The sequence below is a fragment of the Salmo trutta genome, chromosome 32, assembly GCF_901001165.1.
Source record: "Salmo trutta chromosome 32, fSalTru1.1, whole genome shotgun sequence".
In the NCBI taxonomy this organism is placed as follows: domain Eukaryota; kingdom Metazoa; phylum Chordata; class Actinopteri; order Salmoniformes; family Salmonidae; genus Salmo; species Salmo trutta.
This window is the reverse complement of record NC_042988.1, coordinates 37073574-37098826: the sequence shown is the minus strand read 5'-3', so window position 1 is coordinate 37098826 and position 25253 is coordinate 37073574. Positions and strand designations below refer to the sequence as shown.

At 42.2% G+C, this 25253-nt stretch overlaps 2 protein-coding genes across 2 annotated transcripts in view; both read left to right on the top strand.

The window, feature by feature from the left end:
• LOC115171814 (transmembrane channel-like protein 6) overlaps positions 1-12018 on the top strand; it is a 30156-nt gene extending 18138 nt beyond the window's left edge. The window contains exon 12 of the mRNA XM_029728965.1: positions 11892-12018. Within this exon, the coding sequence (XP_029584825.1) occupies positions 11892-11940 (49 nt within the window). The 3' untranslated portion in view covers positions 11941-12018. The remainder of the gene's footprint in view (positions 1-11891) is intronic.
• A 9725-nt stretch (positions 12019-21743) lies between these two features.
• LOC115171813 (centromere protein X) lies at positions 21744-23270 on the top strand. The gene is made up of 5 exons (XM_029728963.1): positions 21744-21823; positions 22125-22176; positions 22321-22374; positions 22665-22753; positions 22857-23270. The coding sequence occupies exons 1-5, from the start codon at positions 21776-21778 to the stop codon at positions 22869-22871; spliced, it is 258 nt and encodes an 85-aa protein (XP_029584823.1). The 5' UTR covers positions 21744-21775; the 3' UTR covers positions 22872-23270.
• Positions 23271-25253: the final 1983 nt, after the last annotated feature.

Genomic DNA, 25253 nt, shown 5'->3' with positions numbered 1-25253 from the left:
AACTGAGCATGCCAGGAGAATACTGTATGTGGCCACATTTTATAATAGGACGACTTGGGAGAATGATGATCTGCAACAGATAACACATCTCAGTATCAGAAGTAAAAATACAGCCAGACTAGACCTACTACTGTGCATTTCTAGACCTTATAGACTGTCCAGAGTAGACCCACAACTGATCCAAATGGAATTAAACATTCAAATCACAGGGCTTTTGCGCCATTATTCAAGTTACTGTACATATTCACTGCAGCCTAGAGTAGAATGTTGTACTCACTTGAAAACAATAATGCAATTATTAATTGAGGTGTTGTAGTCTAGGTGGGATCATTCTATTGTCCCTTAATAACAAGATCAATAGGTGAGCTTTTTGACCTGTGTGTTTCATTGCTTAACTGTTCTTTCAGGCGCAATGATGCACCAGGCCTCTCTGCTGCCTATCAGCTGTTCCTTTTTGTTCTTCTGGATTCATATTTAAAATGTATGCAGCTTTCAATGCTTTTGTAACCGATGTGAAATGGCTAGTTAGCTAGCGGTGGTGCGCGCTAATAGCGTTTCAATCGGGTGACGTCACTCGCTCTGAGACCTGAAGTAGTTGTTCCCCTTGCTCTGCTTTTGTGCCGTGGCTTTTGTGGCGCGATGGGAAACGATGCTTCATGGGGTGTCAGTTGTTGATGTGTGCAGAGGGTCCCTGGTTCGAGCCCAGGTAGAGGCGAGGAGAGGGACGGAAGCTATACTGTTACATTGGTGCCGTGACCCGGATCACTGGTTGCTGCGGAAAAGGAGGAGGTCAAAAGGGGGGTGAGTGTAACCGATGTGAAATGGCTAGTTAGTTAGCGGTGGTGCGCGCTAATAGTGTTTCAATCGGTGACGTCACTCGCTCTGAGACCTGAAGTAGTTGTTTCCCTTGCTCTGCAAGGGCCGTGGCTTTTGTGGCGCGATGGGTAACGATGCTTTGTGGGTGTCAGTTGTTGATGTGTGCAGAGGGTCCCTGGTTCGAGGCGAGGAGTGGGTTGGAAGCTATACTGTTACACTTTTATGTGGGGTATGATTGACTATTGCAGATATGGACATACGATCCAACTACAACTATTGTCACTGAATGGCGGATAGAGCTCAGAAAAGCCTAGTGCATAAGGGAAGTACCAAAACTCCTTGATATAGGGGAGGCTCATCTGCTTGCATGAGGACATTTGGCAAGGATGGAATAAATTATATTATAAAACCTGCAAAAGACCACAATGTAAACCAGTGAAAAAAACTCCCTACCCTCCCCTGTGTACATAAAAAACTCCCTACCCTCCCCTGTGCCCAATACAAAATGTACATAAAAAACTCCCTACCCTCCCCTGTTCCCAATACAAAATATATATAAAAAACTCCCTACCCTCCCCTGTTCCCAATACAAATGTATATATAAAAAAACTCACTACCCTCCCCATGTGCCCAATACAAAATATATATAAAAAACACACTACCCTTCCCTGTGCCCAATACAAAATATATATAAAAAACACACTACCCTCCCCTGTGCCCAATACAAATATATATAAAAAACACACTTCCCTCCCCTGTGCCCAATACAAAGTATATATAAAAAACACACTACCCTCCCCTGTGCCCAATACAAAAAATATATAAAAAACACACTACCCTCCCCTGTGCCCAATACAAAATATATATATAAAAAACTCCCTACCCTCCCCTGTGCCCTATACAAAATGTACATAAAAAACTCCCTACCCTCCCCTGTGCTCAATACAAAATATGTATATATAAAAACACACTACCCTCCCCTGTGCCCAATACAAAATGTATATAAAAATAACTCACTACCCTCCCCTGTGCCCAATACAAAAATATATTAAAAAAACACACTACCCTCCCCTGTGCCCAATACAAAGTATATATAAAAAACATACTACCCTCCCCTGTGCCCAATACAAAATATATGTCACGTCCTGACCAGTAAAGGGGTTATTTGTTATTATAGTTTGGTCAGGACGTGGCAGGGGGTATTTGTTTAGAGTGTTTCGGGGTTTGTTGGGCTATGTGTTTAGGTAGAGGGGTGTTTGTTTAGTGTTCCGGGGTTTTTGGTTATGTTCTATGTTAGTATATTTCTATGTTCTGGTCTAGTCTTTTTAGTTCTATGTCTAGGGTTATTGGATGGACCTTCAATTGGAGGCAGTTGTTCCTCGTTGCCTCTGATTGAAGGTCCTATATAGAGGGGTGTTTTTGTAATGGGTTTTGTGGGAAGTTGTTTTTACACTGCTGTGTTAGCCTTCAATACTGTTCGTTCGTTTTCTTGTTTTGTTAATTAAGTGTTCTAAATAAAAGATAAAATGAGCACTCAACCCGCTGCACCTTGGTCCAGTATATACGACGATCGTTACAGAACTTACCACCAACGGACCAAGCAGCGGGGTAAGGAGTTATTGTGAGTCGTGGACTTGGGAGGAGATTTTAGCCGGAGAGGGACCATGGAGGAAGGCTGGAGAGGACCGGGACTGTTATACTGGAACACGACTGGCATGGAAGCCTGAGAGGCAGCCCCAATAATTTTTTTTTGGGGGGGGCACATGGGTAGTTTGGCTGGGCCAGGGTTAAGCCCCAAGCCAACTCCCCGTGCTTACCGGAGGCAGCATGTTACTGGTCAGGCCCCATGCTATGGGGTGATGCGCACGGCGTCGAGGCCGAGCATTCATAGGCCGGTGTGCGCGGTGTCAGCGTCCCGCATTTGCCAGGGGGAAGCGGGCATTCAGCCAGTAAGGGTGGTGCCAGTACTGCGCTCGAGACAACCAGTGCGCCTTCACGGCCCAGTGTATCCTGTTCCCGCTCCTCGCACTAGCCCTGAGGTGCGTGTATCCAGTCTGGTGTCTCCAAAGCCAGCACCACGCACCAGGCCTTCAGTGCGTCAGCCCAGTCCAGGATGTCCTGTTCCCGCTCCTCGTACTAGCCTTGGGGTGCGTGTCTCCAGTCTGGTACCTCCACTACCAGCCCCACGCACCAGGCCTCCAGTGTGTCAGCCCAGTCCAACTCGTCCTGTTCCTGCTCCTCGCACTAGCCCTGAGGTGCGTGTTTCCAGTCTGGCACTTCCAAAGCCAGCACCATGCACCAGGCTTTCAGTGCGCAGTCCTCGTCCAGAGTGTCCGGCGACAGTGCCCCGTCCAGAGTGTCCGGCGACAGTGCCCCGTCCAGAGTGTCCGGCAACAGTGCCCCGTCCAGAGTGTCTGGCGACAGTGCCTCGTCCAGAGTGTCCGGCAACAGTGCCCTGTCTAGAGCTTCCGGTGTCAGTGCCCCGTAGGGAGACGGCCCACAGTCCGGAACCAAGAGAGACGGCCCACAGTCCGGAGCCGAGAGAGACGGCCCACAGTCCGGAACCGAGAGAGACAGCCCACAGTCCGGAACCGAGAGAGACGGCCCACAGTCCGGAGCCGAGAGAGACGGCCCACAGTCTGGAGCCGAGAGAGACGGCCCACAGTCCGGAGCCGAGAGAGACGGCCCACAGTCCGGAGCCGAGAGAGACGGCCCACAGTCCGGAGCCGAGAGAGACTGCCTACAGTTCGGAGCTCCCAGAGTCGCCCTACAGTCCGGAGCTCCCAGAGTCGCCCTACAGTCTGGAATCGGCGCAGCGAGAGTCGCCCTACAGTCTGGAATCGGCGCAGCGAGAGTCGCCCGAAAGTCCGGAATCGGCGCAGCGAGAGTCGCCCTACAGTCCGGAATCGGCGCAGCGAGAGTCGCCCTACAGTTCGGAATCGGCGCAGCGAGAGTCACCCTACAGTCCGGAATCGGCGCAGCCAGCGACGCGCTTCAGCCCGAGGTCTACAGCGACGCGCTTCAGCCCGAGGTCTACAGCGATGCGCTTCAGCCCGAGGTATTCAGCGGGGGTGGACAGGTTAGGTGGGGGACTAAGGCCAGAGCCTGAGCCACCTCCACAGTAGGAGGATTGGGGAGGGGGGGGGTGTAGCACGGGAACCGTTGGTGACGGTAGCCACCCTCCCTTCCCTCCCTTTAGCTGGGGGGTTTATTTTTCTATTTATTTTTTGTGTGAGGTGCACCCGGGGTCTGCACCTTTGGGGGGGGTACTGTCACGTCCTGACCAGTAAAGGGGTTATTTGTTATTATAGTTTGGTCAGGACGTGGCAGGGGGTATTTGTTTAGAGTGTTTTGGGGTTTGTTGGGCTATGTGTTTAGGTAGAGGGGTGTTTGTTTAGTGTTCCGGGGTTTTTGGTTATGTTCTATGTTAGTATATTTCTATGTTCTGGTCTAGTCTTTTTAGTTCTATGTCTAGGGTTATTGGATGGACCTTCAATTGGAGGCAGCTGTTCCTCGTTGCCTCTGATTGAAGGTCCTATATAGAGGGGTGTTTTTGTAATGGGTTTTGTGGGAAGTTGTTTTTGCACTGCTGTGTTAGCCTGCAATACTGTTCATTCATTTTCTTGTTTTGTCAGTGTTCAAATAAACGTTAATATGAGCACTCAACCCGCTGCGCCTTGGTCCATTATATACGACGACCGTTACAATATATATATATATAAAAAACACACTACCCTCCCCTGTGCCCAATACAAAATATATATAAAAACACACTACACTCCCCTGTGCCCAATACAAAATATATATAAAAAACACACTACCCTCCCCTGTGCCCAATACAAAATATATATAAAAACACACTACCCTCCCATGTGCCCAATACAAAATATATATAAAAAACACACTACCCTTCCCTGTGCCCAATACAAAATATATATAAAAAACACACTACCCTCCCCTGTGCCCAATACAAAGTATATATAAAAAACACACTACCCTCCCCTGTGCCCAATACAAAATATATATAAAAAACACACTACCCTCCCCTGTGCCCAATAAAAAATATATATAAAAAAACACACTACCCTCCCCTGTGCCCAATGCAAAAATATATATAAAAAAACTCACTACCCTCCCCTGTGCCCAATAAAAAATATATATACAAAACTCATTACCCTCCCCTGTGCCCAATAAAAAAATATACACAACCCTCCCCAAAGCACTTTTTTTTGTATTTTTGTTGGAAAACCCTCCCTTATTTTGGACCACCCCCACACACACACCTCCTAATGTAGGCCTTGCAAGTGAAGCAATTTTGCTGTCCCACAAAATGAGTTCCCATATTTGGGATCGTATAGACTCTTTCAGATGACAATTAGTCTGTTAATGAGCTCCCACCACAGTTGTTGTAATGTAACTTTTGGCTTTGGTATCTTGGTCTGTCTCTACAGTGCTGGGAGAGCTTTGTTGGTCAGGAGCTGTATCGTTTCCTGCTCGTGGATTTCATATTCACGGTTCTCAACACAGTCTTCGGAGAATTTATTTGGAAGTAAGAAGTGTTTTGTGGTAATAATTCCTGTAAGATGTACTGATACTCCCCTCTGTATCCCCAATGTTGTGGAGATTTGTTTGTGTTAACCTACAGTACCAGTCAAAAGTTTGGACACGCCTACTACTTTGGAAACGTTTTTCTTTATTTTTACTATTTTCTACATTGTACAATAAGAGTGAAGCCATCAAAACTTTGCAATAACACATATGGAATCATGTAGTAACTAAAGAAATGATAAACAAATCTAAATATATTGGAGATTCTTCAAAGTAGCCACCCTTTGCCTTGATGACAGCTTTGCACACTCTTGGCATTCTATATGTAGTCACCTGGAATGCATTTCAATTAAAAAGTTAATTTCTGTCATTTATTTTCTTGTTAATGCGTTTGAGCCAATCAGTTGTGTTGTGACAAGGTAGGGGGATGTATACAGAAGACAGCCCTGTTTGGTAAAAGACCAAGTCCATATTATGGCAAGAACAGCTCAAATAAGCAAAGAGAAACGACAGTCCATCATTACTTTTTAAGACATTAAGGTCAGTCAATCCGGAACATTTCAAGAACTTTGAAAGTTTCTTCAAGTGCAGTTGCAAAAACCATCAAGTGCTATGATGAAACTGGCTCTCATGAGGAACGCCACAGGAATGGAAGACCCAGAGTTACCTCTGCTGCAGAGGATAAGTTCATTAGAGTTACCAGCCTCAGAAATTGCAGTCCAAATAAATGCTTCAGAGAGTTCAAGTAACAGACACATCTCAACATCAACTGTTCAGAGGAGACTGTGTGAATCAGGCCTTCATGGTCAAATTTCTGCGAAGAATCCACTACTAAAGGAAACCAATAAGAAGAAGAGACTTACTTGGGCCAAGAAACACGAGCAATGGACGTTAGACTGGTGTAAATCTATCTTTTTGTCTGAGGAGTCCAAATGTTGAGATTTTTGGTTCCAACCGCCGTGTTTTTGTGAGACACAGAGTAGGTTAACGGATGATCTCCGCATGTGTGGTTCCCACCGTGAAGCATGAAGGAGGAGGTGTGGGGGTGCTTTGCTGGTGACACTGTCAGTGATTTATTTAGAATTCAAGGCACACTTAAACAGCATTGCTACCACAGCATTCTGCAGCGATATGCTATCCCATCTGGTTTACGCTTAGTGGGACAATGACCCAACACACCTCTAGGCTGTGTCTATTTGGCCAAGGAGGAGAATGATGGCGTGCTGCATCAGTGTGTAGGTGTACAGGTTAGAGGTAATTTGTACATGTAGGTATGGGTGAAGTGACTATGCATGGATAATAAACAGAGAGTAGCAGCAGTGTACAAAACAAATGGAGGGGGGTGTCAATGTAATAGTCCGGTGGCCATTTTGATTAATTGTTCAGCAGTCTTATGGCTTGGGGGTAAAAGCTGTTAAGGAGCCTTTTGGTCTCTGACAATTTTATGGACTTTCCTCTGACACCGCCTATTATATAGGTCCTGGATTGCAGGAAGCTTGTCCCCAGTGTTGTACTGGGCCGTACGCACTACCCTCTGTACCAACTGCCGAGCAGTTGCCATACCAGGCGGTGATGCAACCGGTCAGGATGCTCTTGATGGTGCAGCTGTAGAACCATTTGAGGATCTGGGGACCCATGCCAAATCTTTTCAGTCTCCTGAGGGGGAATAGGTTTTGTCGTTCCCTCTTCACGACTCTCTTGGTGTGTTTTGACCATGATATATCGTTGGTGATGTGGACACCAAGGAACTTGAAACTCTCGACCCGCTACACTACAGCCCCGTTGATGTTCGGTCCGCCTTTTTCCTGTAATCCACGATCAGCTCCTTTGTCTTGCTCACATTGAGGGAGAGGTTGTTGTCCTGGCACCACACTGCCAGTTCTCTGACCTCCTCCCGATGGGCTGTCTCATTGTTGTCGGTGATCAGGCCTACAGTACCACTGTTGTGTCATCATCAAACTTAATGATGGTGTTGGAGTCGTGTTTGGCCACGCAGTCGTGGGTGAACAGGGAGTACAGGAGGGGACTAAGCACACACCCCTGAGGGGTCCCAGTGTTGAGGATTAGCGTGGCAGACGTGTTGTTGCCTACCCTTACCACGTGGGGGCGGCCCGTCAGGAATTCCATGATACAGTTGCAAAGGGAGGTGTTTAGTCCCAGGGTCCTTAGCTTAGTGATGAGCTTCGTGGGTGCTATAGTGTTGAACGCTGAGCTGTAGTCAATGAACAGCATTCTCACATAGGTGTTCTTTTTGTCCAGGTGGGGAAGGGCAGTGTGGAGTGTGATTGAGATTGCGTGATCTGTTGGGGCGGTATGGGAATTGGAGTAGGTCAAGGGTATCCGGGAGGATGCTGTTGATGTGAGCCATGACCAGCCTTTCAAAGCACTTCATGGCTACTGATGTGAGTGCTATGGGGCGGTAATCATTTAGGCAGGTTACCTTTGCTTTCTTGGGCACAGGGACTATGGTGGTCTGCTATAAAAATGTAGGTATTACAGATTCAGTCAGGGAGAGGTTGAAAATGTTAGTGAAGCCACGTGCCAGTTGGTCCGCACATGCTTTGAGTACACGTCCTGGTAATCCATGTGGCCCTGCCGCTTTGTGAATGTTGACCTGTTTTAACTTCTATGGGCTACATGGGATCTGCGGGACACAGCCAGTGAAATATCAGGGCGACAAATTCAAAACAACAAAATTTCATAATTCAAATTTCTCAAACATACAACTATTTTACACCATTTTAAAGATACACTTGTCCTTAATCCAACCACATTGTCCGATTTCAAAAAGGCATTACGGCAAAAGCATAAAGTTAGTTTATGTTAGGACAGAGTGTCAACAAGAAAAACCACACATGCATTTTCCAAGCAGGAGAGGGGTCACAAAAACCAGAAATACAGCTAAAAGCACTAACTTTTGACGATCCTCATCAGATGACACTCCTAGGACTCAATGTTACACAATACATGTATGTTTTGTTCGATAAAGTTCATATTTATATCCAAAAACTCAATTTTACATTGGCGCGTGATGTTCAGAAAATATTTTGCCTCAAAAACTGCCGGTGAATCAGCACAACAATTTACAAAAATACTCATCATAAATGTTGCTAAAATATTAAACTGTTATTCAAAGAATTATAGATAAACATATCCTTAATGCAACCGCTGTGACAGATTTCAAAAAAGCGGGGAAAGCACACTTTGCAATAATCTGAGTATGGCGCTCAGAACAATACATCATACAATACAGATACCCGCCATTTTGGAGTCATCTAAAATCATAAATAGCATTATAAATATTCACTTACCTTTGATGATCTTCATCAGAAGGCACTTCCAGGAATCCCAGGTCCACAATAAATGTTGTTTTGTTCGATAACGTCCATAATTTATGTCCGAATACCTCCTTGTTGTTTGCGCATTCAGTAAGCTACTCCAAATGTAGGAATTGCGCCGAAAACTTCACGACGAAAAGTCAAAAAAAGTTATATTTACGTTCGTAGAAACATGTCAAACGTTTTATAGCATCAATCTTTAGGGCCTTTTTAACATAAAACTTCAATAATATTCCAACTGGACGATTCTAATGTCTTGAAAAACGTTATGGAACACAGCTACCTCATCACTTAAACGCGTGTCATTTTCTGAGTCACCAACTTCCCGGCCTTCTTGTTCGCTCTCTGTTCACTGCAAAAGCCTGAAACAAGGTTCTAAAGACTGTTGACATCTAGTGGAAGACTTAGGAAGTGCAAAATGTGTCACTGTGTCACCGTGTGTTAGATAGGCAATGACTCGAAGCGAGCATTAAAGGCATTTACCTCGTCTGGTAGGCTCGCGTCACTGGGCAGCTCGCGTCTGGGTTTCCCTTTGTAGTCCGTAATAGTTTTCAAGCCCTGCCACATCCGACGAGCATCAGAGCCGGTGTAGTAGGATTCAATAATAATCCTGTATTGACGCTTTGCTTGTTTGATAGTTCGTTTGAGGGCATAGCGGGATTTCTTATAGGCGTCTGGATTAGTGTCCCACTCCTTGAAAGTGGCAGCTCTTGCATTTAGCTTGATGCAGATGTTGCCTGTAATCCATGGCTTCTGGTTGGGATATGTACGTGCGGTCACTGTGGGGACGACGTCGTCGATGCACTTATTGATGAAGCCAATGACTGAGGTGGTATACTCAATGCCATTGGATGAATCCCGGAACATATTCCAGTCTGCTTGCAAAACAGTCCTGTAGTATAGCATACGCTCCATCTGATCACTTCTGTATTGAGCGAGTCACTGGTACTTCCTGCTTTCGTTTTTGCTTGTAAGCAGAAATCAGGAGGATAGAATTATGGTAGGATTAGCCAAATGGAGGGCGGGGGAGAGCTTTGTATGCATCTCTGTGTGTGGAGTAAAGGTGGTCCAGAGTTTAAAAAAATATATTACATTTTTTCCACTGGTTGCACATGTGACATGCTGGTAAAATGTGTTAAACTGATTTAAGTTTGCCTGCATTAAAGTCCCCGGCCACTAGGAGCGCCACTTCTGGATGAGCATTTCTTGTTTGCTTATGGCCTTATAGAGTTGGTTGAGTGCACTCTTAGTGCCAGCATCGGTCTGTGGTGGTAAATAGATGGCTACGAATAATATAGATGAGAACTCTCTTGGTAGATAAGCTGTAGACCAGACTATCATAAGGTACTCTACCTCAGGCGAGCAATACCTTGAGATTTCTTTAATATTAGACATCGCACACCAGCTGTTATTGACAAATAGACCCACACCCCCACCCCTCATCTTTCCAGACGTAGCTTCTCTGTTCTGCCGGTGCATTGAAAATCCCTCCAGCTCTATATTGTCTGTGTTGTCGTTCAGCCACAACTATGTGAAACATAGATATTACAGTTGTTAATGTCCCGTTGGTAGGATAATCATAATCGTAGGTCATCCATTTCATTTTCCAATGATTGCATGTTAGCAAGTAGAATTGATGGCAATGGGAGTTGACTTGCTCGCCTATGGAATCTCAAAAGGCAGCCTGATCTGCGTCCTCTTTTCCTCCTTCCTTTTCTTCACGCAAATTATGTGGATCTGGGCCTGTTCCCGGGAGAGCAGTATATCTTTCTTGTCGGACTCGTTAAAGGAAAACGCTTCTTCCAGTCCGTGGTGAGTAATCCCAGTTACCTAACATTACTGTCACCTAATGTTACTGTTGGGGTAGGTTCCTTGTTCCTTGTCAATCATTGGCTTATTGGTGAAATCAGCAATCAGACAATATCTTCTTTAAGTAAATCAATCAAACCTTTATTAATGCAACTGCAGTCATAAGATGACAATGTAAACACATCACGCATGTTTCAGAGTAAGAATAAAGTAAGAATAAAGAGTAAGAGTAAGAATAAAAAAGGTAAAAGTTGCTTTAATATGCTTGCAGTCAACCCCTAGTGATGTAACTGCCTACGTCAACACCTTCTACTCATGAGACCAAGCCCATGCATATACAGTTATACAAACTTGCAGGAGAAAACAATAGTCCCGTGTTTTCTAAGGGCTCAGCAGTAATTGTCCATTCCCATGTGGCTTACAGTGGTGTGTCTGACTTGTCTCTTATCTATTTACTCCCCTGCAGGGGTCTGTGTCTATGTATCTCTTTTAGCCTTGAGGCGCTTTCTCACAGACACCCTGTTTTGACCGCAATGGCTCACACATCTGCTCAGACCGTTTCTTATAAGAGGCAGAGACTAGGAAAGAACTGTGGAACAGTATTAAACCTTATAATGCATATATTGCTAATCTGTGGTCCAGGACCCTATAAATGTAGTGGGGGAGGGTCTTATAGCCCTTCCCCTTCTATTAATACAACATAAGCATAATCAATTAATATAATACATCAATCATTTGGTGCAGCCCCTATCATGACCCCAAGATGACCCTAATCATTACCTATTGTTACTTAACATTCATTCCTAGGAGGCAACATATCACAATGGGGAGGAGGGGGGAACAATGCCCTTTTACTCAGAAATGTCTGTGGAATTCAATCCAGTAATATGTGAGCTATGCTGCAGGGTGAGTAACATGGAACTTGTAGAAAGCCAAGAGTAGGATTGCAACATCTTCTTGGGAAGCAGGAAGAGAAACCTTGTACCCACCCCGAATCCACCTGTTGAATTCTATCTTATAATGGGTTTTCCTAGGCAATGCTCTTAGGGCTACCAAACAAACAGGTGGAAGTATTTCTCTACGACCTCTGTTGGTATGTAAGACAATATATATATCATTATACTTCTAGTGAAAGATCACATTTTAGGTTTTTTATTGCAGAAAATAAAGTCTACAAAGGAAATATTAATTGTATCTTGCTCTAACAGGTTATTTTCATGTTAAGTTAATTATGACTGATACATTTTTTTATATATTTTATAAAGCATAGAAGAAGTTACGCTGATCGATTTTGTTTTTGTCTGAAGCAAATATCCAAAGACTACAGCTTTTCACAGGGTTAAATGAAATGAAATATTGATTTATTCTGTTTCCCTCTAGTTATGGAGAAAATGGAGCCTCAAAGGAGAGTGTACATATCCCTCCCTAAAAAAAAACATGATTGATTTGGCCGAAAAGTGTAAACTGGTAAACAAACACTTATTTTTCTGACCATCCTAAAACACACTTACAGGTGTAGGATCTTAATTTGACCAGTTTGTCACAGCAGGAAAATAATCCTGCAGCAACAGGAAATGTTGATTATAATTATTGGACATTTTTAGTTATGCCAAATAAAGTCTTTGATTTGCTGCAACAACAGGGTTATCAAATGAAGGTCCGACATCTGTAGTTCTTAGTAGCCTATGAATGGATGTAGTGTATTTTCATAGTATTCCTATTACAGACACACAATATAGTTACTTTACTATGATTACATTTTAAAATAAAAATATGAATGGCTTTATTTTGTATCTGTTGGACAGGATCATTGTCATTAAGGATCTCAGCACTAACATAAATGAAGGATACCTACAAGCTTAATTCCGACAGTGGGGCAGCATTACAGCATGCACGGTAGGCTGATAAGTCATTATATCAATTATTGTAATATTAGCCTCACGTGGATAAGGCCTAAACCATACCTTTTTAAAGGGGCAATCTGTAGTTTTAAACAACATAGCATCCACCCCTCCACCTTTTTTACACTGCAGTCAGTGGAGTAAAACAAGCTTATATTTTGCATTTTGAATTAATGTCATGAGGTATTTAGAAGTTATATTCATCAAGAATCAATGGCTGTATATCAGTAATTTAAAAGTCCATATATGGATGTAGGTATCACAGATTGACCCCTTTAAATCAAAGTATTTTCTTGGATTATTGGCGTTTTTATTGGTTATGGTGATGGTCCATCCTTTGAAAACAGATCAAGAAGACTCTACAGGACTCTGACTCAAAGAGTGCCAGTGCGTTGGGATACGTGAGGTTTTCCTCTGAGGAGGAGGCAGATACGGCAGACTGGGCGGGTCCTCACTATATAGGAGGCATGGAGGTGGAGGTCAAGGGAGTTGTCAGTCTGAAGGTAAATCAAAACGGAGCATTGGGCAAAAACTTGTTGACTGAATCAGCAATGTTTCTATGTAATTTCAACCAAAAAAGTAAATATGATGTTGAATCAACGTGGAAAACTGATTGGATTTGCAAAAAGTCATCAACGTAAGGGAATTTTGTATTTTTTCACCCAACTTTTCACCTAAATCCGCTGACACTTTTGTTGTGATTTCACGTTGAAAACATGTTTTAATGAGAGTTGTGTTGACATGGTTGTGTGTAGGTTGCTTTTATCCAGCACATGCAGCCAGTCTTATCGATATGTCACTGTCTGGGTCACAGGTCTTTCAGCACCAGTCAAGTCTTAAGTCATAACAGGGCGAGTCTGAGTCAAATCTCAAGTCTCTCTCTTCAGAAACAGATGTGTGTTATGATCCATGCAGGTTAACATTGCGTTGCAGGTTAGACTCTTCTAGGTCAAAGGTCAATTTGTTTAAAAATATATTTTCATTCAATCCTTGACTAAATGTTTTAATAGTCAAGTCTAAAGTCATATGCAAGAGTCCAACAGAAGTTACGAGTCACTGTTTTTGCAACTCTTTTACCATGCTAAAATCTAATCTTCCATATAGATGGATGACCCAGAAGGTTGAGGTCAGCCCAGCCAGGTCTATCCGCGGACGGTCCATGGGTCTGTTCATCAATTGAGCATCTTCGAGAATGTATCAGAGGCTGGATGATACTGTACCTACATTATTTTTTTTTTAAATCCAAACTGGATGGGATACATGGATTTTTTTGTTGAAAAATAAATGTAGATTATATTTTTTTCTATGATTTGGTTTGATTGTAACAATTTGTTTTCAGGTGTCTTATGTTCCTTGATTTACTGATTGTAATGAAATGCCAATTGTTTTCAATGTTGTGGATATTATAAGGCCTATGTTGCATCATATTCCATTTCATGTTTCCTACATGATCCCCAGATATAACATTCTTGATTTGATTATAATTTTGCTGATAACATTTGAGTAATAGATTTAATTTCTGTTTTGTAATTTGAGTAAGTTTAACTTTTAGTAGAATAACCAAAGATATTACTAGAAAGGGACATTTCCTAAAGAAAATATGTGTGCTTGCTAGAAGTATTTATGATAGTGACAGCAGTAGTAGTAATGATTGATTGATTGCATTTATAGGGCCCTGAAAATCAGCGATATGGAGAACGCTGACTGAATCCAGACATTAAAACAGAATTGAACAATGTTCAAAAATGTATATAACTAAGTAGGGATCAACAAAATGTAGCCTATTGAAAATGAATAAATTTGCCCAAGTTTATCATGTCATAAGACATGAACACAATGCATCAGTGATTTGTATTTTCTGCAACTTCCTGCATTCGCCATCACACTGCCCTATCTAATCTGGACAAGAGGAATGCCTATGTAAGAATGCTGTTCATTGACTTCAGCTCAGCATTCAACACCATAGTACCCTCCAAGCTCGTGGCCCTGGGTCTCAACCCTGCCCTGTGCAATTTGGTCCTGGACTTCCTGATGGGCCGCCCCCAGGTGGTGAAGGTAGGAAACAACATCTCCACTTCACTGATCCTCAACACTGGGACCCCTCTCGTGGCGTTCTCAGCCCCCTCCTGTACTCCCTGTTCACCCGTGACTGTGTGACCACGCACGCCTCTAAATCGATCATCAAGTTTACAGACAACACTACAGTAGTAAGCTTGATTACCAACAACGACGAGACAGCCTATAGGGAGGAGGTGATCGTCAACAAAACAAAGGAGATGATCGTGGACTTTAGGAAACAGCAGAGGGAGCACCCCCTATCCACATCGATGGGACAGCAGTGGAGAAGGTGGAAAGTTTGTTTTAAGTTCCTCTGCGTACACATCACGGACAAACTGAAATGGTCCAAGCACACAGACAGTGTGGTGAAGAAGGCACAACAGTGTCTCTTCAACCTCAGGATGCTGAAGAAATGTGGCTTGTTACCTAAAACCCTCACAAACTTTTACAGATGCACAATTGAGAGCATCCTGTCTGGCTGCATCACCGCCTGGTATGGCAACTGCGCCACCCATAACCGCAGGGCTCTCCAGAGGGTGGTGCGGTCTGCCCAAAGCATCACCGGGGGCAAACTACCTGCCCTCCAGGACACCACCTACAGCACCCGATGTCACAGGTTTGCCAAAAAGATCATCAAGGACAATAACCACCCGAGCCACTGCCTGTTCACCCCACTATCATCCAGTACAGTACAGTACAGTACAGTACAGGAGCATCAAAACTGGGACCGGGAGACTGAGAAATAGCTTCTCTCTCGTGGCCATCAGACAGTTAAACAGCCATCACTAGCACAGAGAGGCTGCTGCCTACCTACAGACTTGATATCATTGGCCACTTTAATAAATGGATCACTAGTCACTTTAATAATGCCACTTTAATAATGTTTACATATCTTGCATTACTCATCTCATATGAATATACTGTGTTTTATACCATCTATTGCATCTTGCCTATGCCGCTCTGTCATTGCTCATCCATATATTTATATATTCTTATTCCATTCCTTTACTTAGATTTGTGTGTATAAGGTAGTTGTTGTGGAAATGTTAGATATTGTGGCACTGTTGGAACTAGAAGCACAAGTATTTCGCAATAACATCTGCTAACCATGTGTATGTGACCAATCACATTTGATTTGATTGGAATTCCTTGTCTGTATGTGTGGTGCGCAAGTATGCCACTTTGTGTAGCTGTTAGCGAGGATTCTAATGAAAAGTATTCTGGTAGATGGAAAGGCTTTCCCATAAACCTTTTCAATTAGATGTTAACTACAAAGTAGCCTATGCTTACCTTACCAATCAATACAGTGGGTATTTGTTTTGTGAACTCTGCCATCACATGTGCACTCCAAAGCACTTCTAAACTGCCTCTTGCTACTGTAGGTGCACACTGGAATTAAAGGGTAAATACACCCCAAAATCAAAAATTTGCAAAAGAAATCCAGACCTCAAAAGGGGTCTCTTGATGTTGTTTTGCTTTGGACTTAGAACATCAAATCAAATTCTATTAGTCACATGTGCCGAATTCAACAGGTGTAGACCTTAGAGTGAAATTCTTACTTACGAGCCCCTAACCAACAATGCAGTTAAAAAGAAAATACAGATAAGAATAAGAGATAAAAGTAACAAGTAATTAAAGGGCAGCAGTAAAATAACAATAGCGAGGCTATTTACAGGGGGGTACCGATACAGTTGAGGTAGTATGTACATGTAGGTAGAGTTACTAAAGTGACTATGCGTAGGTGAAAACAGAGTAGCAGTGGTGTGTGTGGGGGGGGGGGGGGCAATGCAAATAGTCTGGGTAGCCATTTGAATAGATGTTAAGGAGTCTTATGGCTTGGGCGTAGAAGCTGTTTAGAAGCCTCATGGACCTAGACTTGGCACTCCGGTACCGCTTGCCGTGCGGTAGCAGAGAGAACAGTCTATGACTAGAGTGGCTGGAGTCTTTGACAATTTTTAGGGCCTTCCTCTGACACCACCTGGTATAGAGGTCCTGGATGGCAGGAAGCTTTGCCCCAGTGATGTACTGGGCCGTTCGCACTACCCTTGCGGATGGAGGCCGAGCAGTTGACATACCAGGCAGTGATGCAACCAGTCAAGATGCTCTCGATGGTGCAGCTGTAGAACCTTTTGAGGATCTGAGGACCCATGTCAAATATTTTCAGTCTCCTGAGGGGGAATAGGTTTTGTTGTGCCCTCTTCACAACTCTCTTGGTGTGCTTGGACCATATCCAATTTAGTTGTCTTCTATTAAAATGTTTTTTTTTTCTTGATAAAATGAAGGGAAAAAAACGGGGAAACGGAAACCTTAAACAAAATGGAGGAAACGGAATTTGGAAAAAGACTAATCGGAATCAGGCAAAAAAAATAAAACATTTTATAGGGCCCAACATTTATATAGTGCCTTTCCAGATGATGACAATCATTTGTGCCAGAACACTCACCACAGCTGGAGAGGTGAGGAGTGATACATGCCAATTAGAAATGAGGGGAAGGTTAGGTGTGCCATGCATGATGGAAATGCACATGTTAGCAGATGCTCTTATCCAGAACAGAGGCAAGTAGGGTTAAGTCTTGCTCAAGGGCACATCAACAGATATCACCTAGTCAGCTCAGGGATTCAAACCATAACCTTTCAGTTACTGGCCCAACGCTCTTAACCGCTAGGCTACCTGGCGCCCGGATTTAGCCAGGACACCAGAGTGAAACACTCCTACTCTTACGATAAGTGCCATGGGATATTTAGTGACAGAGAGTAAGGTCACACGTTAACGTCTCATGCGAAAGACAGCATCCTACACAGGGCGACGTCCCCATCACTTCCCCTGGGGCATTGGGATTTTGATCTTAAGACTAGAGCGAAGAGTGCCCCCTACTGGCCATCCAACACCACTTTCAGCAGCATCCAGGGACCGACCAGGAATGACCCTGCTTGGCTTCATAGGCAAGGCAGCAGTGGGATGCACGGTGGTATGCTCATGGTCCTAATAGGGTTTTCATAGGCTATGGGTTCTGGACCAACTGGTTAGGTAGTGAAATATGAAGCTCTGCTCCACTGCTTTGGTTAAAAGAGCATATTAGCTTTCAAATGTTTCTAGTCGTTTGTTTTAATGAAATGCTGAATGTTCCAAAACCACTAAGGATCAATGTATTTTTCCCCATGTGGACCTTATCCATACTGTGACCATGATCATTAAAAATGTGGGTTGGTGATTCTGGGTAAGGGCCGATACAAGCTTAACATGTTGTTCTTCACACCTGTGTGTACTTGGGCAGAGCTACATTTTTTGGAGAAATGTGTGCTCCAGTTCATGCAGAGATGTTTTTGTTCTCTTCCCATTTGTGGTGAAAGCAAAGAAGAATCACGTTGAAAACATCAGAAAATGCCACTGGTAGTTAATTTGAAAGAACACCAAATGCATAAGTCAAACTGCCACAATATGCCACCCCAGGTTTAAACAAGAGCATGGGGAGCTCTGCCTAACACATATACAGGTTGTTAAAGTTTGGGTTGAGTGGCAAAATAAATAAGTCTATAAAACTTGCAAACTGTTATTTCTCCTTCACCATTAGTATAAAACCTGAATCATTCAAGCTTCTCTTTTTAGCCTGGTTAAAGTGAAGGAGAACACAGCTAATATACAACAAACAAAACAAATTAAAAACAGGTTCTGGTGCAGGTTCGAGGGAATCACTAATTACACATTTATTTAACATATCAATATGACATCAAACAGAACCCAACCGCTCAGACGAGCTCCAGCTACCCGTTGTTACATTGTGTCCTAAAAACAGATTTTCACCAAGTAAAATGAATATATTGCCAGATGTTTCATGATGCTTGTACTCGAAGTAGATCATTTTAAGGTTGTTATATAGATAAGTAATAAGCTTCAATATGAGGTCCTAAACCTACTATGAATGTGCATCCTTGTAGATGTGTGGGCTAATATAGTCAAAATGTTTGCCTTGGGTTAAATAGAGTGTTGGCCATGGGGTAAATTGAGCCAATGGTTGAGCCAAAGGCAAGTAGAGAAAATTGAAGTGTTTTATTCTCAGGCATAAGGCAAGGCATTATCACTGGAATATGAGGTAACAACAAGGCCTGGCATATGTTAAAAGTTGTCACGTCCTGACCAGTATAAGGGGTTATTTGTTATTGTAGTTTGGTCAGGACGTGGCAGGGGGTGTTTGTTTAGAGTGTTTCGGGGTGGGCTATGTTCTTATGTAAGAGGGGTGTTTGTTTTATGTGTTTCGGGGTTTGTGGTTAATGTTCTATGTTAGTATATTTCTATGTTCGTTCTAGTCTTTCTATTTCTATGTTTAGTTAATGGGGTTGACCTTCAATCGGAAGCAGCTGCTCCTCGTTGCTTCTAATTGAAGGTCCTATTTAAGAGGGGTGTTTTTCTGTGGGATTTTGTGGGTAGTTGTCCCTTGTTTAGTGTTTGTGCACCTGACAGGACTGTTTCGTTTTTTGGTGTGTATACATATTTATTTGTTTCTCCTTCTTCAAAATAAAAAGAAGATGAGTATACATATTCCCGCTGCATTTTGGTCAAATCCTTACGACAACCATGACAAAAGTGTTTTTGAATAGTACAAAGTGTTTGTTGGGAAATAAAGATATACATGGTTTTAAAAAGGTAGTGGTAATATTTTATTCAGTACAGAAATGTGTAGGCAGCTTAACCCTGTCCCGCAGCTCAATTTACCCGGGGTAAGGGGTACGATAACTTTTTTCAAAACTGTAATATTTACATGAATTCTGATTATTTCCGGGGATACACATCGTCCTGAAATATATGCAGATATCTTTGTTAGAAATAATACTATGTTTCCCTTGAGTCGGTGATGCCAAATGTAAAAAAAATTGCTCGACTTATCCCACTCTCCCCTACTCTAGGAAATAGACATTTACTAATAAACACAAGAGCACAGGTCTAACTGTAGTCAGATTAGCTGGGAATTGATTGACCTCTGTCCATGGTGCTGAAACTCCACTATTGCAGTCATTTGCTTGTCTGGTTGTTTAGCACAGCATGCATGGGATATTCACCAGTCAACACAATTAGCGGCTTATTAGCTAATGAATGCCATTTTCACTAGGCTATAATAACTTCATAATATCTTATCAGTCTGCCAACAGTGCTTCACGGGCCTACATTAAAACTAGGCTACATACAAAAAAATAGTTTGGACTTTGAGAGAACTTGGAGTTGATGGATTTGCAACAAATACAACAAGAAACAATTAGATTCCTGTGTATATTTCTCAATTTACAGTGGTATAATTATGTCTGATTATGTCAAATTTTTGGTCTGGTGTTATATACTTTTAAATAGCATTTCCAGTTTGAACGGGAATCTCGGGATGCCTGAGAAAGACTTGCAATTTTCTCAGGATGGAAAATATGGTGGTCTGAACTGTTGCCTGAGGAAGTGAGCGGTTAGATAGATGGTGTATGATAATTGGTGGCTGTGATTGCTGTGATCTCTTTGGCCAGTGTAATTCTCTATCTCTAATACAGCATGTTTATCTGACTGGTTTTCCTTGGGAAAGCCCGCTTGTGGATAATCTTATGACTTTACAGGAGTAGAGCCATTGTACCCCCTACTGGCTGTAAAATTCAACTCAACCATCCCTCACCTCTTTTCTCTCTCTCTCTCTCTCTCTCTCTCTCTCTCTCTCCTATTTCTCTCTCTCATCTTCTCTCTCTCTCTTTCTCTCTCTCTCCTATTTTATCTCTCTCATCTTCTCTCTCTCTCTCCTATTTTCTCTCTCTCTCTCTCTCTCTCTCTCACTCTCTCTCTCCTCTAACCCTGTGACTTTTCTGTGTCTCTGAAGGTGGATATGAAGATCTTTCTCTACCAGGTTCACCTGTCAGAAGAGGTGTCGAGGGCAAGCACATAAAATTCAAGCCCTGTCACACCTACCTGGTCAAACCGCTGCTGTGACACACACACACACACACACACACACACACACACACACACACACACACACACACACACACACACACACACACACACACACACACACACACACACACACACACACACACACACACACACTGATATACACTCACCTCCATATCCCACTGGGCACACCACATATTTTCAACGTGGCTAATTGGGAAATATTGGGTTGAGACGTTAATCAATGAGATTACCCACTCAAAAAAGACAGCTAAAAGTTGGTTGAATTTCCAATGTTTTATCACAATGCTTTCAACCATCTAAAAGCACAACCAAATTCCAATGGAAAAACAATGTCTGATTTTTGGTTTAGTTGTCACCCAAATATCTTTCACTGCGCGTTCAACCATTTAAAACCACAGCAATGTTTAAATGGGAATACAATGATATTTTATTTATACAACAGATGAATGTGTTATCACTGTGCTTCATTTAATAGCAGAACCAAATGACCTGGAATGCAGTTGAAATGACATTAAAAGTGCAAGTGATCAATGCCATTTGAGATTCTGCGCAGATTATTTTCACATTTGTGAAGATCTCCACAAACCTTCAACAACCTACTGTATGTATGCTATCTTCAACCTACACACTTTATATGATTACATAAGAAGAAATGTATAGTTACAGTAACTATGGATGTGTTACTCATTTAAGGTTTATTGTTACATTAGTTTGTAAGATAGCCTTAACTTTAGGCTATTTACTGTATTTCAAAAGTATTATTGAATTGAGTTTGGTTGTCAATGCAACTAAATATCAACATTTGAAAGAGATTTATCTTCTGCTTGGAATAGTTCCATCTGTTAAAACTGTAAATGCACTTTAAATAAAGTTTGATTTGATTTAGTCCTATTATTTAATTTAGATTTTTGGTTGAGATGGAGATGTGAAACCAACACATCAATTATACATTTCTAGACAAACTGGAATAACATGGGTTGTCATAGGCTATGGCTTAGTTCATGAGTTATTTTGGGGTGGTTTGTAGGTGTGGAGTTATTTTAGTGGGTTATACTGTATATTCAATCAATCAATTCATCTTTCCATCTACCTAATTTTTCAGCTATAACCAGTCACTACCATTATTACTGCAGCCACTACCACTACTGTAACTTATTTCACAACCATAAATAATTTAAAGACAAACTAGCAAGCACACACATTTTCTTAAGACATTTATTATTTTCTACTTTTCTATTTGGTACTATTTTTACTTTGGAATAGAAGTGGTCACTCCTTGATGGTTTGCGCGATGCGTTTTACGTAAAGAATCACGGACTCGATGCAGCCAATCACTGCTGAGAGCGCGTTGATCGACACAACAGAAAATGGCGGAAAGCAGCGCGGAAAGCAGCACGGAAATCACATTCAAAAAGGTAAGAGAAAGTTGCCAAAATACTATTCATTGTTCTATGTTGTGAGTCACATCGTTTCGACTAAAGCAAGATCACAACCCTCATTTTGTAACTAAAGCAAGATCACAACCCTCATTTTCATGTTAGACTGAACAGACTGTATGGAGCAAATTCAGCGGGGTAGCTAGCTAGATTATCAGCCGACTGGATACTTTTGACAACAATGGCAGTTGTTTTTGGAAGCAATTCACTACAGTAACTTTAATGTACTGTTGTCGAACATAGTGTTATTCAGAATCATGGGTTTTTTCTTTCTTTTTAGGAGACGGTTAGCAAACTCCTGTCAAGCTTCTTCAAGGAGGAGAAAACTAAAGGTGATTTGCTTGCTATTGGAGTTGTTTATGGAGCTATCCTGGAAAAGATTTGGACCTGATCATGTTTAGTCAAAAGAAGCAACAGTTGTAGGCTGTTAGCTAAGTCATCGCCATTTGACCTTTTGTTTCTTTGTTTTTCTCAAGTCGGTGCCGATGCTGTCCTCCTTATGGCAGAGATGCTACATGTGTTTGTTCAAGGTAAGTTCAAACGATTGATTGTGTCTGTAATGTACATGGAAATCAATGGAGGTATTTATACAGACTGAGATGATGGTGTTTATATAACTTCCATATGAGATGAAGATATCAGGGCCAGGATTTGTAAAGCTTCTTAGAGTAGGAATACTGATCGAGGATCAGATGTGTCCCCCTATCCATATAATCGTATTCATTATGATCTAAAATGCTGAATGCAAAACTGTGCCTAGATCAGCAGTCTTTACTCCGAGTTGCTGTTGGAATACAGACCCTGACTCTTAATTTCTCAGAAGCTGCGCAAAGAACGATAAAACAGGCTGAGGCAGAGGACTGTGACAGAATTGACATAGAACACTTTGAGAAGATCCTGCCTCAACTGGTCTGTAAATATACCCATGTATTCTATTAAAGATCCTCTCCTATTATTGTCAAGGAATGACCGTATAAGAATCAAGTCATGACATATTTCATTTCTTCCGCAGCTGTTGGATTTCTAGTATGACTTCAGGCCAGAAGATGGCGCCAGAGAGCTATCCAGTCCTCCATTCAGAATTCGAGAGATTGACCAACTTGGAGGACAATGGAAGTAAAGAAAAAGGCTTCTGTTTTGTTTGTAAAAGTAAAGAAGCACTTTATGTACTTACATTGCCCTCCAAGAGTGGCTGAATCTCCTCTTTACTTTTTAATTCATGCACCTTGGTTGGAGAGAGGTAGGGGCAGTGCTCCCAGTCCTCCATTCAGCCCATGTTGGATATTATATTGTAATTAATTAGTTACATTGCACACGGTCTCTAATGAACGCTGTACATTTTGCTCTGTGATTTTGCCTCAGTTTGTTGTTTGAAACGATTTGAAACCATTGCTAACTAATAAAAGTTGTGTGCTTTTGTTTATTACATCAGTCTGTGACACCTATTTTCTGGGGGAAACGTGTATTGTAAACCTAAAAGTGCTTTATTGTAATCAGTTGTGTGATAGGAATTCACATCTAGTACTCCAGCAGCATTGGGGGACGATCTGGTGTTTGACAATAAAACACATACAGTGACCTTATTGGGACCTAAATGATACAATCACTATGAGGTTAAGTTGCAGACGGCCGCTTTCATTTGAGAGTATTTTCATTCATATCAGGTGAAATTGAAATTAGTGGGGGTTTTGGTGAAATTGACATTAGTGGGGGTTTTGTACATAGTTCCCCCTTTTTTGTAGGGGACCAAAAGTATTGGGACAAATTCAGTTGTGTATTAAAGTAGTCAAAAGTTTAGTATTTTGTCCCATATTCCCAGCACGCAATGACTACATCAAGCTTGTGACTCAAACTTGTTGGATGCATTTGCTGTTAGTTTTGGTTGTGTTTCAGATTCATTTTCTGCCCAATAGAAATGAATGGTAAATAATGCATTGTGTCAATTTGGAATCACTTTTATTGTAAATAAGAATAGAATGTTCCTAACACTTCAACATGATTTTGGATGTGACCATGATTATGGATGGTCCTGAATGAATCGTGAGTAATGATGAGGTTAAAGTGCAGACTGTCAGCTTTAATTTGAGGGTATTTTCCACATGTGGATGATACCATGATTACGTATAGTCCTGAATTAATCATGAATAATGATGAGTGAGAAAGTTAGACGCACAAATATACCCCTAAGAAATGCTAACGATAATAATTGGGGGGGGGGGTTATGATATTTGTGCAACTTTCTCACTCGTCATTTTTCATGATTAATTCAGGACTATCCGTAATCATGCTATCGTCCACATTGATGTGGAAAATACCCTCAATTTAAAGCTGAGTCTGCACTTTAACCTCAGTCATTGTATCATTTCAAATTCAGAGTGCAGGAGTACAAAGCCAAAACAACAAAAATGTGTCCCAATAATTACGGGGCGCCCTGAATATGTTTATATTTAATACAATAGAAACAGAAACCAGGGGCCATGTTCAGGACTAAGAAACATTACAGAACATTTAGATAGAAATTGTGTGGAACAGATATGATTGTCTTATGCATTAAGGTCATTGTTTATACATTGCCTATCAATTGACTTCAGATGATCTTAGCTCTAAAGATGATCTTTATGTTTTTGGGAACCTTTACCCCAGAAGGTTTTGCATAAATGAATACACCCCAGTAGTGCAGTCCTCACTCTTTTATACAGCACCGCCACACTCCAGCCCACCTGTGTCTGGCTCTGCAACAACAGGTGCTTGCAGCATGCTCTCTCTGGCTGGCTTCACCCACCACTCCACTCCCCATCAAAGGCTCCTGGAGCAGTTGGAAGCAATTAGAGTAATAAGGGGAGCAGCCAGGCCCTTGGATGATGACAAGTGGCAGGAAAAAAGGAGTACCCCCTCCGGACACTTTGAAGTTCCTCTTCTTCTGTCCTGCGATGTTTAGTTAGGAGGGGAGGGGAGGAAAGGGACTTCGAGGTACAGGCCAGGGGAAAGTTGAATGGAGTGTGCATGCATGAGTGTGTTTTTGTCTCTGTGTGTGTGTCAGCCAAACCATTGCAGAGACCACACGCGTAGATCTTCCTTTTGAAAAGAAGAAGCAAAACAGAAGGAATTGGAACATGGCCCACAGGGGAAGAGCAGGGTGTAATTGTGATGGTAAATAAATTAGGCATGTGGGGGGGGCTGGGTTATTTTACCCTGAGAGAGCCTGATGACTGTGGGTTATTTTACCCTGAGAGAGCCTGATGACTGTGGGTTATTCTAACCTGAGAGTGTCTGATGACTGGTTTATTCTAACCTGAGAGAGTCTGATGACTGTGGGTTATTCTAACCTGAGAGAGTCTGATGACTGTGGGTTATTCTAACCTGAGAGAGTCTGATGACTGTGGTTTATTCTAACCTGAGAGAGTCTGAT